At 34.7% G+C, this 23,940-nt stretch overlaps 1 protein-coding gene across 14 annotated transcripts in view; it reads right to left on the reverse strand.

Annotated features, from left to right (window-relative positions):
- The window catches only part of CRPPA (CDP-L-ribitol pyrophosphorylase A), a 113,922-nt gene that overhangs the window by 43,863 nt on the left and 46,119 nt on the right, over positions 1 to 23,940 (reverse strand). For 11 of the 14 annotated variants that reach the window (XR_014883860.1, XR_014883861.1, XR_014883862.1 and 8 more), the window contains 4 exons: positions 14,271 to 14,368; positions 9,143 to 9,232; positions 8,448 to 8,540; positions 4,037 to 4,165 (listed from right to left, as the gene is read on the reverse strand). Coding sequence is in view for 11 of the 14 variants with exons in the window: in XM_085226128.1 (XP_085082254.1) it covers positions 4,037 to 4,165; positions 8,448 to 8,540; positions 9,143 to 9,232; positions 14,271 to 14,368 (410 nt within the window). In the remaining 3 variants the exon portion in view is untranslated. Of the gene's footprint in view, positions 1 to 858; positions 1,004 to 2,410; positions 2,547 to 4,036; positions 4,166 to 8,447; positions 8,541 to 9,142; positions 9,233 to 14,270; positions 14,369 to 23,940 lie in introns of those variants that run through there. The other 3 variants (XM_085226120.1, XM_085226125.1, XM_085226123.1) reach the window with 3 other exon arrangements.

Here is a 23,940-nt window from a genome sequence, read left to right on the forward strand (position 1 = left end):
AATCAAGCAGACTTACTGAGTACACTGTGAAGTAATGGGCCTCCACCTCTCAAAAGAAAATAGGACTTTTCTGAGCTGGCTGGGAAATCACACTTGTAAGGTTTAGAATATAGTTAAAATATTATTTAGAAGGATGAATAAAAATTAGCTCAGGAAAATAACAGTACAAAGACTTTTTTAAAACCAAATTTAATTAGCTCAGACTGCAAATGCTGGAGATTATAATACAGTGTTGACATCTTCCACCTCTTTTTAGTCCAAGAAAATTATAGGAAAATAAGTTTCAGAAAATACTTTGCAAAAAAAACTGAAATGAAAATTAATATCCATAGATATTTTCCTATGACCTTTCTCTGAACAACAGGGATATTTAATGAGATACATTAATATCTCATTCTACTTCTGCTAATCCTACCAATATTTCTGCACCTCCATGTTTTAACAGAATTTTTACAGTAGAGTTTAATCTAATTTCAATTGCTATGCATCTTAGACTGTCTTGAGATATGAACATATCTCCATGCCCAAATGCTTCAAAACCTACTTAGATGAAAGCCCTAAATGTCTGGAGACATCTCACATTAGTGAGATAAGATGCCACAAAGTTCGATTCTGATATACTTAAATGTTAAAAAAGTAAATAGTTCACAGCAACCAGAAGCAGAATGCACTCTCAGCTGATTTTAGCATTTCCTATTGTTTTTATCAGTAACTCTGAGTAAACAATACTTACTTAAACTAAGCTGTAGAAGTTACTGATTTCCTGATAATTTTATTCCTAAATCTTGATATAGATTACTTCTATATTACTTCTATTTTCCCAAACAATGTTAAGAATTAAAAAGTTCATCAATACCTGAAGGCTGTGCACGGGGAATAAAGTGTATTTTTCAATCTTTAATTTATCGGGCTTTTGTCACCAAGATTATTTCTATCACACATCATTTTTTACACACTTCAGCACCCAGTAAGTTCCATAATGGATGATTTTCATATGATCAACCTGATTTAAGCAAAAACAACATGACCTGTGGCTTAGTAACTCAAACATGAATAGAAATCTCAAATGCTGATTCCAACCACTGTAAAGAAATACCCAAAATTTAGACTGGGACTGGATTTCTTGCTTCCTGCTTATAAGTAGAGGGAGAGGGTGAAAGAGAAAATTAACACTCCGATATAGACTTGATGGCCATTGCCTCCACTGTACCAATTTGAAGAGCTACCACACTTGACAACTGCAGCAAAAGACACAGAATGACTTCAGTTACTAACAACGTACAGTTTGATGGGAATTTCTTTTGGGGTTTAAATGGCTGAAGAACTTCAAAAGCTTTCCTGGTCAAATATAGTAACAAAAATCCTTATGCTACAGATTGTGTTGTGGGTTAATCCCAGGAAGGCAGACAAGCATCACAAAGGTGTTCACTTGCTCCCCTCCAGGACCCAATCCCATGGGACATGAAAAGAGGAAAAGAAGAGTAAAAGCAAAAAAAAACAAAAAAACAAAAAAAACCTCTGGTTTGAGATAAAAATTGCTTAATAAGCAAAAGAGAAGTGAAAGAAAAGAGAAGCAAATTATGCAAAGGCAATTACTCACTATCTCCCATGGGTAGACAGATGTCCAACTAGTTCCCAAGAGAAAGACAGCTAACCTCCTCATACTTCTTTCTCTCCCTTTTTATTGCTAAGCATGAGATTACGTGGCATGCAATACCTCTTTGGTTAGCTGGGGTCAGCTGTCCTGACCGTGCTCCTTCCCAGATTCCTGCATCTCCCTTGAGCCTACTTCCTGGTATCAACATCAGTAGTTGAGCTAGCATTAACTCCATAAAATCCTATTTGTTTCATGCTTCAGCTATAAAAATTAAACTTTGCATTGATACAATAAAGTCTCTGGGGAACAATATAGCAACCTTCCAATAAAGATGAAAAGTCTCTTTATCAGGGAATGTAGAGATAGGACATTCAGAGAATGATGAGATCAGGTTGCCCAGAGAAGGCGTTGATGTCCCATCACTGAAGGCATTCTAGGCCCAAGTTGGATGGGGCACTGGGCAGTCTGATTTAGTAGGTGACAGCCCTGCCCACTGCAGTGGGTTGGAGTGAGATGATCTTTAAGGTCCCTTATTAACTAAGCCATTCTACAAAATTAGGGGAAAAAAAAATATTATATATATATATGTATAAAAAATTTCTGCCACTTTTTTTCCTTAGAGAAGTACACACAAATACAAAAAACCACGAGGAAATGAACACAATAGTTAGTTTGTAACATTTTAAAAATGTCTCTTAAGCATATCTAGCAATTTTAATAAGCTTCTTTTTTTTGTTTTGCTCTTCCATGTATTCAGAGCTAAAGCCAAAAAAAGCAGATGTATACATCTCAATAGGTGAGTATTTTGGATACCTGTTAAATGATGCCTTTGGGGAACAGCATGTAAGAAAAGTGAGAATAATAATTTTTGATGCTCTTGGTCTGATGCCCAACTCACTCCAGAAGTAAAAAAAAATGTAAGCACTCTTTTAAGCCAGGAATTGCAGCACTGTTCACAAACAAATACAACGGACGTCACATGTTTTTATTAAGCAAGTTAGTAATGGAAAAAAAAAATTAAAAAGCAGTTTGTTTGCAAACAAAGCTGTATGTCAATATTCTTTCTTTTTAAATGTTTATATGTTTCCAATAAGAGATAGTAGGTCAACATCAAAGTTTTCTTAATATGGAAAAAATGTTAGATAACAGATAACTAATAACAGATTTAAAGATCAAACTCAGATTTGATACTCATAATATTTGTTTTTGCAAATGGTTCCAATTCAGTGTTTACTCACTATCACACTGAATTATCTGATATAATTAAACCATACAAACTAGCAAGTTAGATAAGTGTGTATCTCCCTTCTCCAAGAGAACTTGCCATTTCCCCTTTCAAACCCATTTGTTCACCAAAATTTTACTCTATGCTTTTAAACTATTCTAGAACAGTATTATTTTATACAATTAAAATATCCATAAAAAGAAATAACCAAGAGCCATTGCTGACTAAAATTTCCAGAGTGGTTGAACTGGGCTATGAAATCAAGGAAAAGACCAATTTTATGAAGGCTAGATTTTTAAGGATAAGTTTAAGTGCCTTTGGCTGACATGGTGATGTCCAATTAAAAGTTCAGGAGTGAAATGAGTCTAAAATATTAATGTTGGCACCATAAGTCTGTAAAAGCATAAATTAATAGATATTGATACACATATCTCTTAATAAAGCCAATAGAATTTGGTGGAAAATCTTGTTAGATATATTTTTCTCAGGTATACCTATAGAGAGCTTTTGTCAATTACATACAAAATCAAAAACACTTCTCGATTAAAAAAATATCAGGTAAGACTACATTTATCCTTCTATACTAAAATTTCCATTGAACATCTGACTTATTTCCTTGTTTGTTGTTGACTAAGTTGTAAAAATCTCTACATAAACAGCAAAAAGCGTTTCCATTTGATGCAAGGCAGTCTCTACCTTTCTGGTTGGCAGAATGCATTTCTCAGTCTAAATGGTTTACTTCAAATAGTTTCTATGAGTACAAAAGATGCCGGATTGCCATTTCTTTTTCCCTGCAGCTGAAGCAATTGGCTGTTATTGGAGACATGGATAGTGTTTGTTTCACCACCTCTTTGCTGTCACCTGAATTCCAAACACTATTTTGATGGGGAGAGTAAAATTCATCAGAATCACTGATTAAAAATGCTTTCACTACTTTTTATAGGCTTCAAAGCAGAAAAGGAAAAAGAAAAAACAATTTTTCATGTGTTTTTAAAAAGTGTTTGCCATTTGTTCTTCTCTAATCAAAATGCAAACATTTTTGCCTTTAAACTATAGGTCCTTCTCAATTTTGATCAAGAACAGGCAAGAATCTTTCCTATAAATCTTTCCATGTCCTAATTAATCCCTTTGATTTTGTTTTAGATGAAGATTCTATCATTAATCATACAAATCACAAAAATAGATACTTTGCAGGAAGAAAAAGAATTACATACCTTATATTGGATAAGGAGACCATAAACCAAAATATTTTTCCTTTTCACTTCCCTTGCAAATTTCTTCATTCTAGTTAGTTCTTCCAAATCAATGCTGAAAGGAGTATTTTCTGAAGTATTCAAGTGAACCTGCCAAAGAACAAATTTGAAAAAAATACACTTTTTCAAATTGTGTTATTTTAGACTTGCTGTTTTTAATATCTCATACCATTGTTACACACATACAAGAACACAGCCAAGCCAAGGTTTCTCTCAGATTCTATTCAGGTTGAGTTCCATCACTCATGTATTTAGTGACACGTATTTCTTTTCAAAGAACTTTGAAATCAATACACCAGAACAAAGCAGAACACAATGTTGTAATTAAATAATAACTAAATTAGAAAACAAACATTCTTTTCTAAGTTCTAATTTATCTTTCACAGATTTTTACTTATCAGGATAATGAAGAAATAAAGATGTTTTTCTCAAGCATCTTAGAAGTTTTCCAAATGGGATTCCATTCTTCAAAGGTTTATTTCAAACTTACTAACTTCTCAGTGTAGCATATTTGTTGCCTAAATTGGTTTCGCTTCAATAAAATACTTCATGCTTAAAAATAGAAACTACTTCAATATAAAATATGACTATCCTAAACTCCTGGGCAGGAAAAGGCAGGTCTCACACCCAGTGGAGATGCTGCACAAACAATGTGAGTCTTAGAAAACCTGAGCTGGGAGGTAAGAACTAACTGGCTTAGGGTTCTCTCAACCATTTTCCAAGATTTAAGCATTCCCACAGCTTAATCAGTTTATTTCACAAAGTTCCTGTTAACTACAGAAATCAAAATTAAGGATGATTATTTGTATATGTAAAATTTAAGCATCTCTTAACAGTAGAAACTTTTTCCGTTAAAATAAGAAAATGTATTTTCTGGCTGAATAGTTCACTCCATATAAAACTTATCTTTAAGTAATATAGAGAGGAAGAAACAGAGGTAGCTTGAAAGAGCTGTGATTACCAACCACAGAGTTCCCTTTGTACCTTATGTTCAATTTATCCTGACAGATAATATGCATTTACTCATTTTCTCTTCCTACATTTTTTAAAAAGCTGTTTATTGTGTGCATATTCACGAGTAGCAAAGCTGTCTTCTTCAAATACACAGGTGGAGATTAATTTCGAAACACTCATAGTTTTGATAAGGTTACTTTCGACAAAAAAGCAAAGCTTAGTATTGCTCCCCTATGGATATTTACAAGAAAATTTTAAGCCCGTTGTTTTGAGACACATGACCTAACTCATCAAGATTTACTTTTACACTGAAGTGCAAGTGCTAGCAACAAAGAGCTGAAGTACTAGAAATCCTTTATTTCTGCACTACCAAAAATAGAATAGGATCACTTCTCTTCAGTTACATACTTGCATCTACAAATGTGAACATAAATTATTATGAAAAGTAGTATCAGTTTAAGAATACTATTATTATGGGTATAGCAGGGTTGGATTGAATATTGGTGTGATGCAAACAAGAAGGTGAAGAAACTGCATGAAATTTATCACTGCACTTCCTATTTCTCCTCTGTACAATAATCCTGTTGTTGCTCCAGCTTGCAGATGCTGCAAAAAGCTCCTTTAAGAACTAGTACAAAGGACAATCAATGCAAAGGAGGTACATGGACTGAAGTCATTATTATGTCCAGTGCAAGATCATCCTTATACTAGGATCATTCTTCCCAACCTGGTTAAACAGATAATTTAACACAATAGTAATACCAGTAATTTTTACATCCAAAAAAAGTCAAACACTAGAAGGAAAGATAAAATTGGTTCTCAATTATCAAAACGTTACAAAAAAGTTACAAGTATTCTGAAATCAAAAATAGACAAGAACTTTCTGATTATGGAAAACTCTAAACTGTTCTTCAAGCTGAAAACAAAATGTTAGTGATTACAAGAACAGAATGGAAGCAGTTAGCTATTTTCTTTGTTTATCTTTTCAATTCTTCACAAAAAGGAACCATTTTACTTTTGAGAGTAGATAAGAACAGTGCTTCCAGTACAGACAGTACCTAAAACATATGCGTATAAATGTCATTATATTGCTTAAACTTCTGAGTCACTTTGTCTGAGAAATATTTATTTGCCCTTCTACAACAAAAGAGAAGTGACCCATAAGTCACTAACAGTACATTCAGATTCTATTAAATTAAGTATGTGACAAAAAATTAAGTATGAAAATAAAGCTGAGAATCTCACTTATAAGCCTTAATGAAGAGGACACTCAACATTAATTAAAGACTGCTGAAAGAAGTTTCTATCTCCCAGACATAACATCTGTAATGAGTTTTAGGGATCGGAAGTTTAAAGGACTTAAACAGTTTCCAGTAATTAATATGAGACTGATTAGTTTAGCTAATATTTTAGTTATTTAAAACATACTTTCCAGTCCACCTTCAACCTTTTCTTTCAAAAAGATAGCACATAATTGTACAAAATGGGAAAGTGTAGCACAAAATGTCTCTTTATATTATGATACTTCATTGTTTAGAGCTTATATTTACAAATACACGTATCTGTGTTTTAAATGCTACCAACCGCTTCCACTTAGTCGTAAGACTTTTCTCCCACTGCCTAGTTTTGGGAAATTCCAAGTACTTGTTAGGAACATGTTAGGAAAATAGAAGAATTATATTGCCTGGACAACAGCAAAGGAACTAAACATATCATTTCCTCTCATAGAATCATTGAATCGTTAAGGTTGGAAAAGATTACTAAGATCACCTAGTCCAACCATCAATCCATCACCACCTTGTCCTTAAATCTACACTTTTCTTGAACACCTCCAGGGATGGTGACTTGAGGTTATCCTAAACGGTGTTCACTGAAGTAAGCTGTGCATGCAGCAGACTGCTCAAACAAGTACACTCTCATTTAAAATGGTGCTGGATACTACAATGACTTTGAGATCTACTACATTAGGGATAAAACCTGAGGTTCATGGTGAGTGTGTTACCATTATTTGCATCCATATCTACTTCTCATGAAATATTATGCCGAGAATATTGTACCTGCAATCATTTAAAGTCCCAACGTTCCACATTTCACAGGAGTTAGATAATTTTAAGGTCCCTTCCAGGCCAAACCAACCTATGATTCTACCATTTTAATTGATTAAAAATTCTAACTTTAACTGCACACCCTCGAATTTTAACAGAGAAATGTTTGTTGACATACTTGATGAAGGAAACATTCTCAGACCAGTACATTCTGCACATCTACTAGAGCTGTAAATGGGCAAAAGAATTGAAGGCATGTCACTGAAAATTCAGTAAAATTAAAGATCCACCCTGAACTTCCTCAGAAAAAAAAGTCAGGGAGAAAAAAAAGTGAAGAAATTAAGTTCTGAATTTTAATATCCATGGAATCACAATATTTCAGTACATAAGATAACACAGGCAATGATACCCGTTTCTTCATTTGGAAAATACTTGATCTTCATTATTTCTCATTTATTTATTGGCCCAGTAATAAAATTTCAGAAAAAAAAATCAGAAGTAAACTCTCAGTTTTGGCTCCAGATCATTAGACTATGCACTTTGGAAACCATTAACGCTCCATGTAAAATTATTTGCCTGTTTTTCAAGGCTATTACATAGGGAATTAGACTATAAAATCATAACATTTTATTATATATTGTTGTTGGATAATGTAATATAGTCTAGAGGCATACTCCTTGGTGAGATATGGTATTAATGATGCTCATTCAACCCAATGCTTCTTATCTCTATTTATTAAGCCAGAAAATATGACAGAATTGTAACTGGTTAGAGTGCAGAGACTTTCAAATCTCCATTTTAACAGACTAAGTAAAATAAAAGTCACGTACAGCTGTATTCAAAGAATTTCAGCCAATATACTTTTGCCACATATCAGAATATATGCTTCAATCTCACGGCATTTTGATAAGTATGTTAGTTAAATTCCTATGTACTTCACAGTTCATTTTTAATACTTGATACAGAAAAGCAATAATTTTTTTTAAAATTTTTAAGAAATTACATAACAGAAAAATAAAGCCATTCCATTTTCTTTCTATTGAGCATTCTAGCAGATGGCATCATTTGTGGCATCCCCAGAGAAGACGGAAAACAACAGAACAGCAAAAGTTAGCAAGTCAATATGAACAGCCATAACATACCTCTTACAGAACTGTATGATAATTTACCTTTTGCTTGTGTTGGTTTATTCTCTGTCAGAATGCACTATTTTTGCTGAAATGCAAATGACACTCTTCACAGCTTAATTTACAATTCAAATTTTAAATTTCATTGAGACACAGCAGTGTCTCTCAAAATAGTCTAAACAGAGAATAACTGTTAAAAAACACTTCATTAGATACTTTCTACAGGAAATTATAGGAGTTACATACTGAAATAAGAACAACCGGATGTAAGAGAGGAATGTTTGATTCTTCTAACATATCCACTAGCTGCTGGATTTCTTCAGTGGCATACTTTTTATCCTAAATGAACAAAAGTGATCAGAATTATTGAAAACATCTAAGAATTATTACATTCAAAAGGAATTCAAAGGTCCATTATTTACCAAAAAAGTTTTTTGTTTGTTTTATATATTTTAGCGCTTTTGCCAGATAAACTATGATTGTTTGAAAAAATTGCAGACTATTACCTTTAAGAAATATATACAACAAGCTTAAGGATCTTAATGAATCTCAGATATAGTTCAACTAAAACACTTCTGTTCCTATACAAGGGCCCTTATTTTGGCCACGCTGGCAATGCACAGTTAGATGACTACACACAAAGTACTCTTCTTAAGACACTTTACTATAATCTCTACAAAAGGAAATTTTAAATAACTTACAGTTGCACCTCTCTTGTTTACAGGTGGTTTAGAAATATACTAAAGGAAGTACAAAATCAGGAGAGAAGCAATGTAACAGCAGGTCAAGAGTTGATTTTGATGTATATCAGAAAAAACAAATGTCAGTACAGATAAATCAAGGGGTTAGGAAAAAATGTATTATTCAAACACGTAATTCTTACTTGCTATTACTAGTAAACTTTCGTGCAAATGATAAAAGCATACATCCTTCCTACTTACATTTATGCAAACAAAATTGTAGTACTGTCCTGAAAAGATGTTCTGTAGATGGTTATCTTGTTTGCTTAGAGATATTGATATAGTTTCAACCTGATTAAAAAAATAGATACTATTACTTTATGAATTAGACTTATATCCGTGAAAGCTTCTACAATCATCCAAGAGATTGTTAATTCAGATGGCGTAAAACTGGAAAATATTATTTTCTACATAAGAATTAAATACTGCTCAAACTTTTAGATTACTCAACAGTGCAGCACACAGTCCAACAGCCTGCAGAGATTTTTGAAAATTTTTCCTGAAATGTGCTGCTAGAGGGAACCACTCCAAAATCAGCCCTGAAAGTATCATATACACTAGAGCTACTGCCTGGATTAGGGTGTTCAATTGTTACCAGAGATGAAAGGCTGGTAATACAGTAAGACAACCAAATTATTTTAGTTCTCTGATTCTGAGCAAATCTTTATGAAGTTCAAAAAATACATATATATTGTCTTCATAAAAAAATAAAATAAATGATTAAGTATATATGAACTGTTGCACAGGTATACTGAAATTTTGTTCACGAGAATCATTTAGAATTTTTCCTGAAAAGAGAACATTTATTTTGTAACACCAACTACGAAATTGAACTTCTGCTGAAGTAAAATCAGAAATTCCAGATGTATTCACAATCTTCTACGTAATGAAATGAACTGGAGCATATTCTGCAAGACTTTTCAGAAGGTAAATGGAACACGACCCAAATAAGTAGTCCTACTTTTTCCCTAGCATACCAGAATGCACAATGCTTAAGCATTCCAGAAAATTCAAAAATGATTAAGTGTATCATTTTCCATTTAACTTGAACAATTTGATTAAGTAGTACAGCAAGATTTTGTTTTACAGCTATATTATTCAGGAAAAATAAACAGAGAGGAATCAGATTCCTCTCTTGGAAAAGTAAGCATAGCTAGGACTACAGTCTGTAAGGGGTGGAATCACAAAATGGTACCAAGACAAACATATATGAGCAGTATATGCATATCCACACATCTCCTTTCACTAGTGGGTTGTTCAGCTAAAGAGCTTTTCAAATCTTCATAAACATACAATGCCTATTAGCTTCAAAAAAAAAAACCCTTCCTACACGAGATGCCAAATTCTGCCCCTTTCCTTGTATGATTTCATTGAAACTATGCATGTGTTCTCAAATGAGCACAGGTTCACGCAGCACACACACTCCTCTAGTAAAATGCAAACAAGAACTTGATTAGCTATATTCATGTTTTTTGCATATCACTTCACAAGTAATTTTTCTGGTAAACTAAGTGAATTCCTAACTAGTAAAGTCAGTTTGAATTCTATGAACCGAACAACTAATGCCTCTTTATATCGTCATTTTTTACTTCATTCTATTAGAATAGTAGGAAAAAAAATAATTTAACATGCTGTTCTATAAACAAATAATAATAATAAAAAATTCTTAAGAATTTTTACACTCAATTCAAAATGAACACATTAAAAAAAGAAGGAAGAAAGCATGTCTCTGGAAAGGCTTAGTGGAGTTACATATCGATTTATTTGTTAAAAAGCAGACTCTAGAACAGCTGGGATTGTGCTACACCATCTTTCCAAAGTTCTGAAAAGTTAAGAAAAATAAAGTGATCATAACATGTATGCTACTATTTTTATTTCTCAGATCATTGGCCAGCATGGGCATGATTTTTATTTTTCCAATGATGTGTAAAATCAGTATTTTTCAAGCAGTATTTTTAAAGATTCACAGATCATTTCTGTCTTTTCTAGTTTTATCCCATGTTTCTTGTTTAATGTTTTCAAGTTATAGAAGACATATTATCAATGATGATAACCCATGCTTTTATTCATCTCATTCAAACGATAACATAAATATCATTAAGCAATGACCTGATCCCTGATAAAATGGTTCTCCAAACTGGTGTCCAAGGCAGCTTTTCAGCCACTCTGCCCCAGATCTCTAGTGAGAAATGGGGTTTCTGTAACAAAAATGCAGGACTCAGCACTAGGTGCTGTTAAAACTCATACAACTAGATTGAGCCCATTCATCCAGCCTATCCAGATCCCTCTGTAGGGCCTTCATGTCCTCAGGGAGATCAACATTTTCACTGAATTTAGCGTCATCTGCAAACTTAGTGAGGGTATACTTCATCCCCTCATCCAGATAGTCCATAAGGATATTAAACAGGGTCACCTCCAGTACTGACCCCTGAGGAATCCTGCTAGTAACTGGTCACCAGTTGAATTTAACTTCATTTACCACCACTCCTGGGCCCAGCCCTTCAGTTCTTAACAAAGACTATACATGTCCAAGTGATGGGCTGCCACCTTTTCTAGGAGAAGACTGTGGGAGACAGTATTTAGCTTTGCTGAAGTATTTAGTTTTGCTAAAGTCTGGGTAGATTACATCCATAATCTTTCCCTCATCCACTGGGCAAGTCATCTGGTCATAGAAGGCAATTAGGTTGGTCAAGCAAGACCAGCCTTTTATGAACACATACTGGCTAGACCTGATTCCCTGATTGTTTCATGCATGCTACATTACTGCAGTCAAGACTATTGAGGGGAGTTTATTCTGCTCCCCACCCCAGACTTCCAGCTCAGAGGGCTGAGTAACCTGAGGACAACTGGCCTGACTATTAAAGACAGAAGTAAAGAAGGCATTGAGAACCTCAGACTTTTCCTTGCCCTCAGTGATAACGTCCCCCACTGCAAGGCAGGAGATTCTTCCTCCTCTTGTTCTTAATTTATTTGTAAAAATATATTTTACTATCTTTAACAACTGTGGCTAGATTAAGTCCTTGCTGGGCTTTTGTCTTTCTAATCTTTCCTCTGCATACACTACTGATATCTTTATACTGTTCTCAAGTTGCCTGATCCTTCTTCCAAAGACCATAAACTGTCTTTTTTTTTTCCTTCTGCAGTCTTAGCAAAAGCTCCCTGTTTAGCCAGGCCTGTCTTCTTCCCTGCCAGCTCATCTTCCAACACATGAGGCAGCCTGTTGCCTAGTCCTGAGCCTTTAATATTTCCTTCTTGAGCAACATCCAGCTTTCCTGGACTCCTATGCCCTTCAGGACTGACTCCCAAGGGATTCTCTCAACCAACAATCTAAACAGTCCAAAGTCTGTCCTCCAGAAGTTCAGGGTAGCAGTTTTGCTGACCCCAATCCAGACTTCACCAAGGAAAGAAATCTCAGTCATTTCATGGTCATTATGACCAAGACAACTTCCAATCACTCCAACCATTCCTTCTCTGTTCGTAAACAGCAGACCTAATGAGATGCTTATCCTGGTACGCTCTCTTAGCAGCTGTGTCAGGAAGTTATCTTTCACACACCCCAAGAATGTCCTAGACTGCCTCCTCTCAGTTGTACCAGCAGATGTCAGGTAAGCTGAAGTTCCCGCCAGAAGAACCAGAGCTACTGACAAGTGAACTCAGCCAGCTACCTATACGTAGAACACTTTGTCTGTTTCTTCATTCTGGTTGAGCAGTCTACAACAAACGTTCAACAGGATGTTAGCCTCACTGGCCTTTCCCCTGATCCTCTCCAATAACAACTCAATCGTATCACTCCCAGTATAGAGCTCTACAGAGTCAAAAAACTCTCCCTAACACAGAACCACCCCACCACCTATCTTTCCTTGTCTATTCCTCCTAAAGCACTAGACATCATCATTTAGACTCATTTAAATGAGTCATCAAAAAAGAATCAGTCTCATATCAGTAGGAATCCATTCACTTTATTCTTTCATTACCTTGTTTATGGTAATTTTATGTATGGTTTATTCAAATGCCCCGTAGGATCAAATGCTTGACCCACCCAACAGCTAGTCGTTTCTGCAATGAAAAGATCCAAAGATGTTGCAGATTTTAATTAATTCTGACACAAATGTGACTTGAAGTTATTCAATTTGGCTTCATAAAGGTATTGTTCAAACAAGTTATTTCCTTTTTCTTACTGGCTTTGAAGTGCTTATGACATTTTTGTGTTTAAAAGCAAAAGACAGAGATGCATAAAAGTGTGTTTGCTTAACTCAATGTTTAAAGATTGGACTGTTTTTCTTAACATGGGAATGTGATGTCTTCCTACCAATTGCAGAACAGTTTAAAGAGAGAAGAAAAGGAAAACTAGTAATGGAATAGTATCAGTGAGGACAAAAAAGACTTCTGCTCCATCACACAGCTACTCAGACAAGAAAAAAAAATCTTATTCAACTCTACTAACGTTTTAAAATGTGGATATGCAATTGATAAAAACAGTGATGTTCCCTAATAAATACAATTGCTTCCAGATAAAAGCTGAAAGTACAACGTTAAGTTTCATTTCAAAATGTGGATCAGTCAGTTCAGTATACAATAACATCCCATATTAACTGAGCACAAAAAGCAGATCAATAGACACAAACAAAATACATTATAAAACTACAATTACACAAATTGGGAAACCTATACTTTTGAACAGCTATTCCTGCTTTGTTTCTTTGTGTAAAAGAAAGATAATCACATAATTAAGAATTAAGAATTACTCTATTATCAGTCAAGATATCTCTAATTACCAAATGTTAATCATATTTGGGAAATGAAAATATGTGATAGCTCCATTAGCGGGAATAATGAACAAAGAAAAGATAGCTAAATGTCAGTGGAAAAGTCCATCAATTTTCAGCAATGCTTCAATAAGCATTCACTGTGAGAGAAATGCACCTCCTTATCTCTCTGCCAAAAGGCTGAACCTTACATTCACAGTTATTCAGGAATACAGCTTGTTCCTTAATTGGTTTAGACCTTAATTCAGACTTCAAAGTAACAGAAGCATTTCTTCTGTAATGTATTTGTAACAATTTGGGCTCACTGAATTCATAAACTTTAAAGAACATGGCCTCTCTGCAGTCTGGATCCAATTTCTCCTCTAATCCAATAAATATATTTTAAAAAGCATCAGTAAGATCCCTCTCTACAGCATAATTAGGCAGGAGATGATTCTTGGTAACTTCCACACCTGGTGGTAATCCTTTTTATTAAATACTCAAATGATGCAGGAGGTCTCAGAGTCTGTATTCAGAATTTAGATAATTTGTTATGAGTTGCGAGAACAAGAAATAATACTTACTTTTATTTGGCTTCTTAGTGATTCATGAAGGACAAAACCTACTTTCACAGCAGCTTCCTTCACATCAGTAATAATACAAATTTGTTGTGATAAGCTGTCTGCAACCAAGAAAAAAAAACATTTCATACAAAAAATAAATAAATTACTTATCCATTAAACATTACCTTCAATACATATACTGCTGTCTCCTGGTAGAATTTTTTCATCAGCTGTACACTTAATTTTAAGACCTCTTTCAAAGTACAATTAACATAAACACACTTACGTGTGAAACTTAAGTTCTTAAAAACTTAAAACTTATTTTAAATTTTATTTTTTTTTTACCATTTTAAAATATCATATTTAAATAATGGGTATCTGTGAAAAGATATTTGCTCAGATCCACATTACTACCATTAGATGACCACCAAGAAAATAACTTTTTGAAATATTTATGCTGCTTATCAATTCAATGCCACTGAATGTAGTATTAGCAACTTTGAAAGTGAGAAAACAAAAACGCATGATCAGCTCTCACAGGACGGTAGATCACAGGATGCCACAACTATGGGAGAAAACTTTCCACAGATTCAGTGGGCAGAAAAATATACTGAAGATAAAACAGAGTTTGCTTCTATTTAATACAGAATAACTGTATAGTCTAAAATATGGGTTAGCAGGAAAACCATATTGAATTAATTTCTTATCAGTAGAAAGCAACAAGTGGGTAGATTGAAATCAAAGAGCAAGAGCCACCTGAATTTAGTACTGGACATGAAATGCAGATAAAAGATGGATGTACATAATAAAACAGAGTGGCATTTCAGATTTCTGAAACTCAGATTCTTTGGAACTAATTTAATAAAGTAAGATTGGAGCTACTACAAAAATCCACATGTGGAAGAAGGCTGTGGAATCCAGAAAGGCACCACAACTTAAGACTGATAGTCCTTTTATGAAAGAAGTTAGCTATCAACAAGGAGTGTCAAATGTATCCAGCAAGAGGCTGCTGAATGTCTGCAACTATAAAAGCGCATCACTCCCATCCGCCCTAAACCTCTAACTTCCTGTAACATACATTAGAAAGAAGACCAGCACAAAAAGGGTAAGAAAGAGCTGCAGCTTGAATTTAATAAAGAAGAAAACTTTAAAATGAAGGATGAAAACATTTTTAAATTGGAGAAGAAATGCAATGCTGGAGCATGAAAAAATGAAAGCAATGAAAATGTACACATTAAAAAAATACTGAATGCTTTTAAAAGATCAAGAGGAACATGAAAGAAGTCTGAGAATTTTTTTTGTTTGTTTACAAAAATCAAGCTAACAAAGTAGTAATTCTCTAGCTGAAGTTTAAAAGTCACTTTCAATTTAAACATCAATTCTATCAAGTAGTCAAAAAAAATTCTGCGACAACTTAAATGTCTGCATCTTTGCTGCATTATGGGGAAAAAGGCTGAGCACAGTCTTTCCCTTCAAGACTGCCCGTGTGCCAGCTCTGATAAGCTGATCCATCTAGCTGTTGCACAGCATTACCACAGTGAACGCAGGAAGGCAGCAGGAGCACTGGCTACAGCTCCCTCTGACTTCAGGTAGTCTGCTGGCTGAGGGCAAACTAACTACATGCAGTATTTCACTGCTGGTTTTTAGAAGTCTGTCTAGGTGAATCAAATTATTTTGTTCTGTAGAGCCACATTAAAGCCATGACATCCATAATATTAACATTCAGCTAACAAAATTTTGTATCTCATCAGACTGGAAGGGACCTCAGTTGATCTCCATTACAAACTTCTGCTTAAAGCCTACGAGGACAGTCACTTAACCCCATGAATCTTGAAATCCTTTGGGGACAGAGCCTGCATAACCTCTCCAGGGAGACTACTCACTGCTTCACTGTCTTCATGTTCCTTTCATTGAATTGGAACTCCCGTGTTCTAATTTTTTTCCTTTTACCTCTTGTCTACACACTGATACTTCATCTTCCCCCTCACTATTATATTACCTATCAAAATATCTGTTACTTTGGCTTCTTCTTCTCTATTATTTTCAACTTATTGCCCTGGAAACCTTCTCTTCCCAACACCTGTCTCCCATTGTCCCCTAACTTCTTCCCAGATGTACCTGATTATGGAGTAACCTTCCCAACACTACTACACATATAATATATATTTGGAGCATATTATGGCATAAAGTTAAAAATAGTTAAACTCTTTAACACTGCCAAATTCTAATCAGTTGAACGTTATATGTCTCTGGGAGGAAAGTAGGAGGCTTTTTTTTTTTTTTCATTAAAGATAAATCTGATACAGGATTTCAGAATTTATTCAGTTTAAACTGCTTTCTCTCTACGGTAGACTCCTTCATGTTGCATCAGGCAACAAAGCAAAGATTCCCCAGTGGGATTTTACCTTCCCTACTTCAGGCAACCCTGGTGCAGACACACAGATCACCTTGTACAGGCAATAAAGAAGCATTTTTAGGAAGGAATTTATCTGGCACATTTCAGTTCACTTTCAAAGAAGATTAACTGCTCCCAAGACAATACTGACTAGATCACCACCAGCTGTAATAGTAGGTACCAGATACTAGCTTAAGATATTAATACTTAATGTCAAAAATACGTACATTTTGTTACAGGAGTCCTAACTTCACAAATTTTTTCATTATTTTCTTCCCGCAGACTTTGGGGTATTTACCTCCCAGTTCATTATCCTTTATACCGAGCACCTCCTATACATGTTCCTTCCCCTGTTACTGGTACACATTAATTTCTTCCATAAAGTTTTATTTTTGTAATTTTATTAGACAAAGCATTCCTGATAAAATTAAAAATTTCCTCACATTAGCTTCTAGTGACATAATATTGAAATATTACAATTAACCTGTACAGATTTGTAAAGGAATTCAATTTGGTGGTCATCATTTTAGGAACATTGTTACTCCCTGGCAACAACTGTTTGTTCAATTCCCACATTCGACCAAAGTTCATGACAGTAAAATAAAGAATTGCTATGCAGACAACTGTAAATACATAGTGATGTTAAATATTTAAATTTTATACTCAATATACTAATACATAAAGAAATTACAGGCACATACATTAAAAATTCCCCTTTCCTAACAGCCCTGCAAAAATGCCATTAACAGACTATGCATTACTTAGGAGTTTTGCTTGTATTACCTAAACATTTGGCTGAAATACAGGCCTCCTGGTTTCTGTACCACTGTATATATTAAGAAAATCTATAGTTGAAAACTATTTAATACATTGTTCAGAGAAGCTGTGGATTTCCCATCCCTGGAGGTGTCCAGGCTGGATGGGGCTCTGGGCATCCTGATGTAGAGCCTGATACAGTGGTTGGCAGCCCAGTTCAAAGCAGAGGGTTGGAGCTCAATGACCTTAAAGGATCCATTCAACTTAAGCCATTCTATGATTACTCCAGTGCAATGAATGCACATAGATTGCACCAGACTCATTTTTGAAGTCTCACAAAAAGATCAATGTAACCTATTTTTGCTGAGAGCAAAACAATAAACAACATAGCTTGAAAAAGAATTCTCTAAAATCTTCAGAAAAGTATAAGAGAATTTCAGCTAGGAAATGTAAACATTTTAACTTTTGGAAATTAAAATAACCAAAAATATCTAATAATTTTTGTTTACTCATTCCACATTGCTTTGTAGCCACAAAAACCAAAAACAAACTTGATACTGCATCTACCAATACTAACATACAAAAAGGAGAGGAATATTCAGTGACAGAAGATGAGGAAGAGTGTTATTTTCATCCAGCAATAACTATTCTGAGGAATACCTCTTCACCTGCTATTCTATTTCTTTGCTGCAATGTGAAAAACAGCCACTGGCTAATGGGCACTACTACAGTGTACTCATAGGAGTGCAGCCTTTAGGATGATCTTTTCTTTGACAAAAACAAAAACAAACAAACAAACAAAACTTGTCTTTTTTAATCACACAGATTCTTCATATAGCACAAAACATTGTAAGTAGCTATAATAGTTCAAATGTATGAGCGCTGCTCTGAAAGTAATATCTCCTATCTTATAATGCTGGCCCACAATGTCAGAGGCAGATATTGGTAGCATGACACTAGAGGTTGAAATATTTCCACCAATATTTCTTTACATCATGTTGCTGTGAGACAGATGGCAGCAGAGGGGTAATCCAATCAAGTGGCATGTGACATGGAAGTGCATATGAAGCAAAGGTACGTCATTGAATTCCTCCATGTAGGAAAATGGCACCCACTGACATTCACTAAAGCTTGCTGAACGTTTATGGAGACAAAAAGGTGGATGTGAGCACAGTGAAATTTCATCTGCGTGGGCAACATTTTCCTTGCAATAATGCCATCACAGTAATGTGAAACAGTGAGTCACCTTCTCTGGTATGGATTTTTACAAGCACAGTATGCAGGCTCTTGTTCGTTGCTGGCAAAAACGCACAGATAAGGCTGGTGACTATGCTGAAAAAAGTGTTTTGTAGCTGCAAATTTGCACTGTGAAATAGCGTTATTGTGCTTTTTGTATCTGTTGTATTTTCCACAGAAATAAATAAGCAGCATTACTTGCAGAGTGACTTATTTTTCTTTCGACTTGCAAAATTTAATTGTGTACACATCTATGGAAGCAGATACTCATGCAGCCAAATAGGAAGGCAAAGTATACAATCTGCAAGTGTACATCTGTTGAAAAGTCACTGCAGAATAAGGACCCTTAAGAAAAACCAGGAGAGGGAAAGAGTCAAACCCTAAATTACTTTTCTGTTTTACTGAGAAGAAACATTTAAAGTTTACACGTTGGAACTAGAGTTCAAAGATACTTGCCCTGAGGGCAGTAGTCGTAATGGAAATATTTTTAGGATGTTTTGTATTACCCTGATCTTAACTGCATTTCTAGATGAGTCACCCTTATTGTAAGATGATGTTTTCTTCCTTGAAGACTATTAAAAGTAAGCATGTGGCACCTTGTCTGTATACTCTACAAGCTCTTACTTCCTTAATTAAGAAGAGCACTAAGTTAATGTTTTAAAAAATTGTTAGCACTGAGATTTTCATAAAATGGTTGTTTAAAAGAAACTAGAGGAAATAAGCAAACTACTAATACATTTTATGAAAACAGTCTCAAAAGATAAATAATAGTCCATTTACATTACTGAAGTATTTCACTTATTACCTTGAATGAAAATGACATATTACTTATAAATACAAATCTGTAAAGTACAATGCATGTATGCACGTACATTTTCCTTACTTCTACTTGAGTAAAGTTTAACAAGCTGAAATTTGTCCATTATTACATCTAATTAGGCTAGCAGTTAAAAAACTGGCTGTGCTTCTGCAAAACACTTGGGACTTGCTTCTTTTTGTAATATGACTGACTAAAAAAGCAGTCTCGTAATTATAGACACATGATTAATTGTATTTTTTTTTCAGACATTTAATTGCCAGGTACTTGTTACCATAATCATTTTTCCTGTATTGGTTTAATTAAATAATTATAATTTAATATATGGACAAAGAAATGCAAAAGTGCCTCAAAGGAAAAATAACAGCAAGTTATGTAGTAGTTCAAACTGAACCACAAATAACATATTCCTTAGCAAAACTGTCCACAGGCACAAATATAACCTTAATATTCTAGCATAAAAACTTAAACATTTGAAGATCAGTTGATCTACGCTTAAAAGTCAAAACAAGTCACTATTTAAAACCAGAAAGTGAACAGTTGGCTGAAAAATTCTCAAATAAGTACTTTAAATATAGCTTAAAAGGATTTTCTAAATAAAGCAATCACATTAACAAAAAAGATAAAGTATTCTCTGAAGTTGAAGGAAATAGCAGTTTCAAGTCACTATTAAGTATAAATGTAAATGATACGAAATTTGGAGCACTGATACCAAAGTTACATGTGTATATACACACTCTTGATCACTCCTAAATTCCTCTTGTGACAAAATGTGCATCTAGCAAAGTAAATTATATGACTCATCACTGAAGAAATGAGGCGCTGTGAAGACTCCCCAGCAGTAGGAAGCCAGTGTAAGACCAGTGCACTTAGTGCCCTCCATCCCACCAGCCCACACATTTATCTTTAGGGACTCTTCCAGAGGAGCTTAAGATCATGCTATGTGGCACGTTCAGATCTAATGCTTTGCAACCCAGCCTGACAGCATCATACAGAATTGTGCCTTCAGGCATTCTACTCAGTCTGAACCTGGGGCCTGAATCCACCCAAGTATGTGATACAGGACCACATCCTCATCAAAAACTCAACTCAAAGAACCACATTCATGTAGATCACCATCCCACAGGTAACACCATTCATATCCAAAGTGATATCTAATATCAGGAACTGGCACCTATACAAACAGGGACATCCTAGTAGTACAGTGCTTCTGAGGCCTACCAGACCAAACACAAAGGTTCTGCCCACTACGCTCAGCAAGGTTACAGACAAAACTTAAGCAAAAGCATCTAGCAAAAAACAGTAAAGAGAAAATAGATATTTCTGCTGTAAATATTTTTCTAGGAAGTTATCATCATCCCAAAGATGGAAAAAGAAAGAAAAAGAAGTGGAATGTTTCCAAAAAAACTATCTGTGAGGATGTCTCTAAGGAGTATGTGGAAACTCACAAGCACGTGGGCCTCTTGCTAGCACAGTAGTATACTTAGGATACTGGTGACTTCTACTACCCAAATTCATATCTCTATGCAGGCTGGAGTTAGCAGAAGAGTGCTGCTGAAACTCTCAGAAGAAAGACTGCATAGCAACTGCTCCTTTCTTGCAGCAGTCACTTTCCCATCAGACTCCATGACACCTGCATGACTCTTATAGTTCCCTAACACAGAAGCTCATAAATAGGGGCACCTATTTATGCTACCACACAGCAGACGGCTATCTAAGTTATGGGAGAAAACACAAAAGGGTAATGACAAGTAGGAACACTTCATACTGAGCTGGGTAGAGGGTTCTGCAGTCATGAGAAAAGGATGTTATGCACCCAGCTATCCAGCTAGTAGAAAAGGCCTAACAACTCTCCTTGGCTTGCAGGATGGCTGCCATTCTGGAAGGTGACCTCTCCTTGACCATTTCCCACAGGTGCAACACAACAGAGTAAAATACAGCTAATAATATTTATTGTATAAAACTAAGGTTTCTTCATTAAACTCATTATTGTTGTAACCACGTGACCACATGATGCAAAACGCAGGAACAACAAGGTAATGCTTCACTAGATCTAAAACTAAAATCTTCCCTTAAATATATATATATTCATTGTTTCATAAACTATGAATAAAATGCTTACCTAATTTTAATCTACACGGCTCAATTCTCTGCTACAAAACTAAGTCTTATCATATCAGCTGAAGATGTGGTTTTCGAAGCATTTTCAAGGGCACAGAAAAGATAAGGTACAGCTTTCAAAATGCAGATGTGGACACTAACAGCGTCTGCTCAAAACTTCATTAAATATATTTAATTATGTAAAATAAATCCAGTGTAGAGTGTTCTCATTATCTAAGGGCTCTTATTTGCATAAAAAGAACATGAAGTTTCCCCTTCCTTAGCTCCCGCAACACTGTGAAAGCAAATCTAAACTTTAAGGATCTTAGTTTTTTCATACAGACCAGGCACAATAAAAGACTATTGCGGTTGCTGAAGCAAATATATTAAATAGTGGCATAGTAACAAAACATATAAGTGAAGATCAAACAAGAGATTAACCTGATTTACCATTATGCAGGTCTTTATTTCTACTTAAAACCACATAAATTTTTTATCATAACCAACAGCTGAAAAAGACCGTACCACCTATTGTGAAAGTAAAAAATGTGATAACATGATGAAATACACATGTAAAATATATATCTGTGAACAGTATGAAAAAAAATGAGCAGTCATTTACAGTATTCTTGCCCCAATTATAAATGCATAGGTCCCACTAAAAGTAACACCTCCTGCTTATTTCTATGGAAACTACAACAGATGAACATTGTTCTACTTGATCCAGTAATGTCTGAGTCTCAGTATTCAACAGCAAAGTAAATATGAAAGATACGTAGGAAAAGGAGAATGAGAACAAAATTAACACGGAAATATGAGTTTGCTGAGATTTACTCCAAGTTGAAGACTGAGCCTTTGCCAAGATATGATCAACACTTTACATGCAGTTGACTTATTACTTGCATCATTTTATGCTGATGTGATTGGTTTCAAAAGGCCTGAATAACAAAAAGCACAATTCTTGATAAATATTTTCAAATATTGTAATCTAACAATAAATTCAAGCAACTGTACCAGACTCTAATTTCCTTACTAATATTATAATTAGAGATAATTTTATTTTAAAGTCTCTACTACACAGATAATTTTTTTAAGAATATAGATAATACTTCAAATTTTAAAAGAACCTTCACTGTAAATGCATGCATAAACTATCTATCTTAGTATCCTATGAGTAGGAATTCATTGAGAATTCTCATACAGGTATAGAGAAATTAGTATATTGCTAGATAAAATGAATTGGATGCTGCTGGTAAAAATAGAGTCTCAGAAGATTTATTTAATACTTTACTACTATTCTAGCGTAGTACTGATGACAAAAACTAATGATTTAACTGAAGTTAAGTCAGTGGAACAAATCAGATCTCTAGTTAGTTATGGACAAGCCTAATGACTGGTGGAATATGATCTATAGTTAGACTAGGAAAAAAGAAGTCTTTTTTTAATATAATTAGTTTTGCAATTATCAAAGATTGGAGACTTCCCTCTGTTCCATTGAACCATTACTAAAGTATTACTTCTAATTTCCACTCATCAATGAGATAAAAATCATGTATTGATTCTATATCATACTACACCACGAAATTCCTGTTTTCCACATCGATTTGTCCTATTAACTGTTTTTTTTTCTTGCAACTCATTTCACTTATGTGACACGCAAAGCAACAGTATGCAAGCTTTCAAAAATTTATAATCAAGCTAAGCTGTTTTATCAAGGAAAGATCAAATAAAATTAAGTGAAAACTACTACACAGTATTCCAAGAGCACACCGATTCTTTGATAATCACTAAGTCAAGCCAAGAACTTATACATTTTATTTGCAAAAATCTCTTACAGGCAGAAATAATTCTGATTGGATAATATTTGTAAATACCCAATACCATCTGTATATATATATAGATAGATAGATATAGATATAGATATAGATAGATCTCTCTCTTCTCTCTCTCTCTCTCTCTCTATAAGAGTGGGACAAATTGCAGAAAAAACATATGTTGAGAACATTTTCTATTTTACGTCAGACTACATCCCCATTTTTCAAAGCTTCCCATAAGTTAAAAATACTGCTTGGAAAATATTAAGTAATCTATCTAACACAATAAGAGCTGATTACCTGAACAGGCTGGATTTCTGGGCTGAGGCCAATGGGATGGAGTTCAACAAGAACAAGTGCCAGGGCCTGCACTTTGGCCACAACCACCCCAGGCAGTACTACAGGCTCAGGCAGACTGGCTGGAAGACTGTGTGAAAGAAACTGATTTGGGAATGTTGATCAATGCTCAGCTAAACACGCTCAGGTAGCCAAGAAGGCCAATAGTATCTTAGCTTGTATCAGAAAAGTATTGCGAGCAGGACTAGGGAAGGTAACTGTCCTTCTGTACTCAGC

Source organism: Meleagris gallopavo, chromosome 6 (assembly GCF_905368555.1).
Source record: "Meleagris gallopavo chromosome 6, MGAL_WU_HG_1.1, whole genome shotgun sequence".
Lineage (NCBI taxonomy): Eukaryota > Metazoa > Chordata > Aves > Galliformes > Phasianidae > Meleagris > Meleagris gallopavo.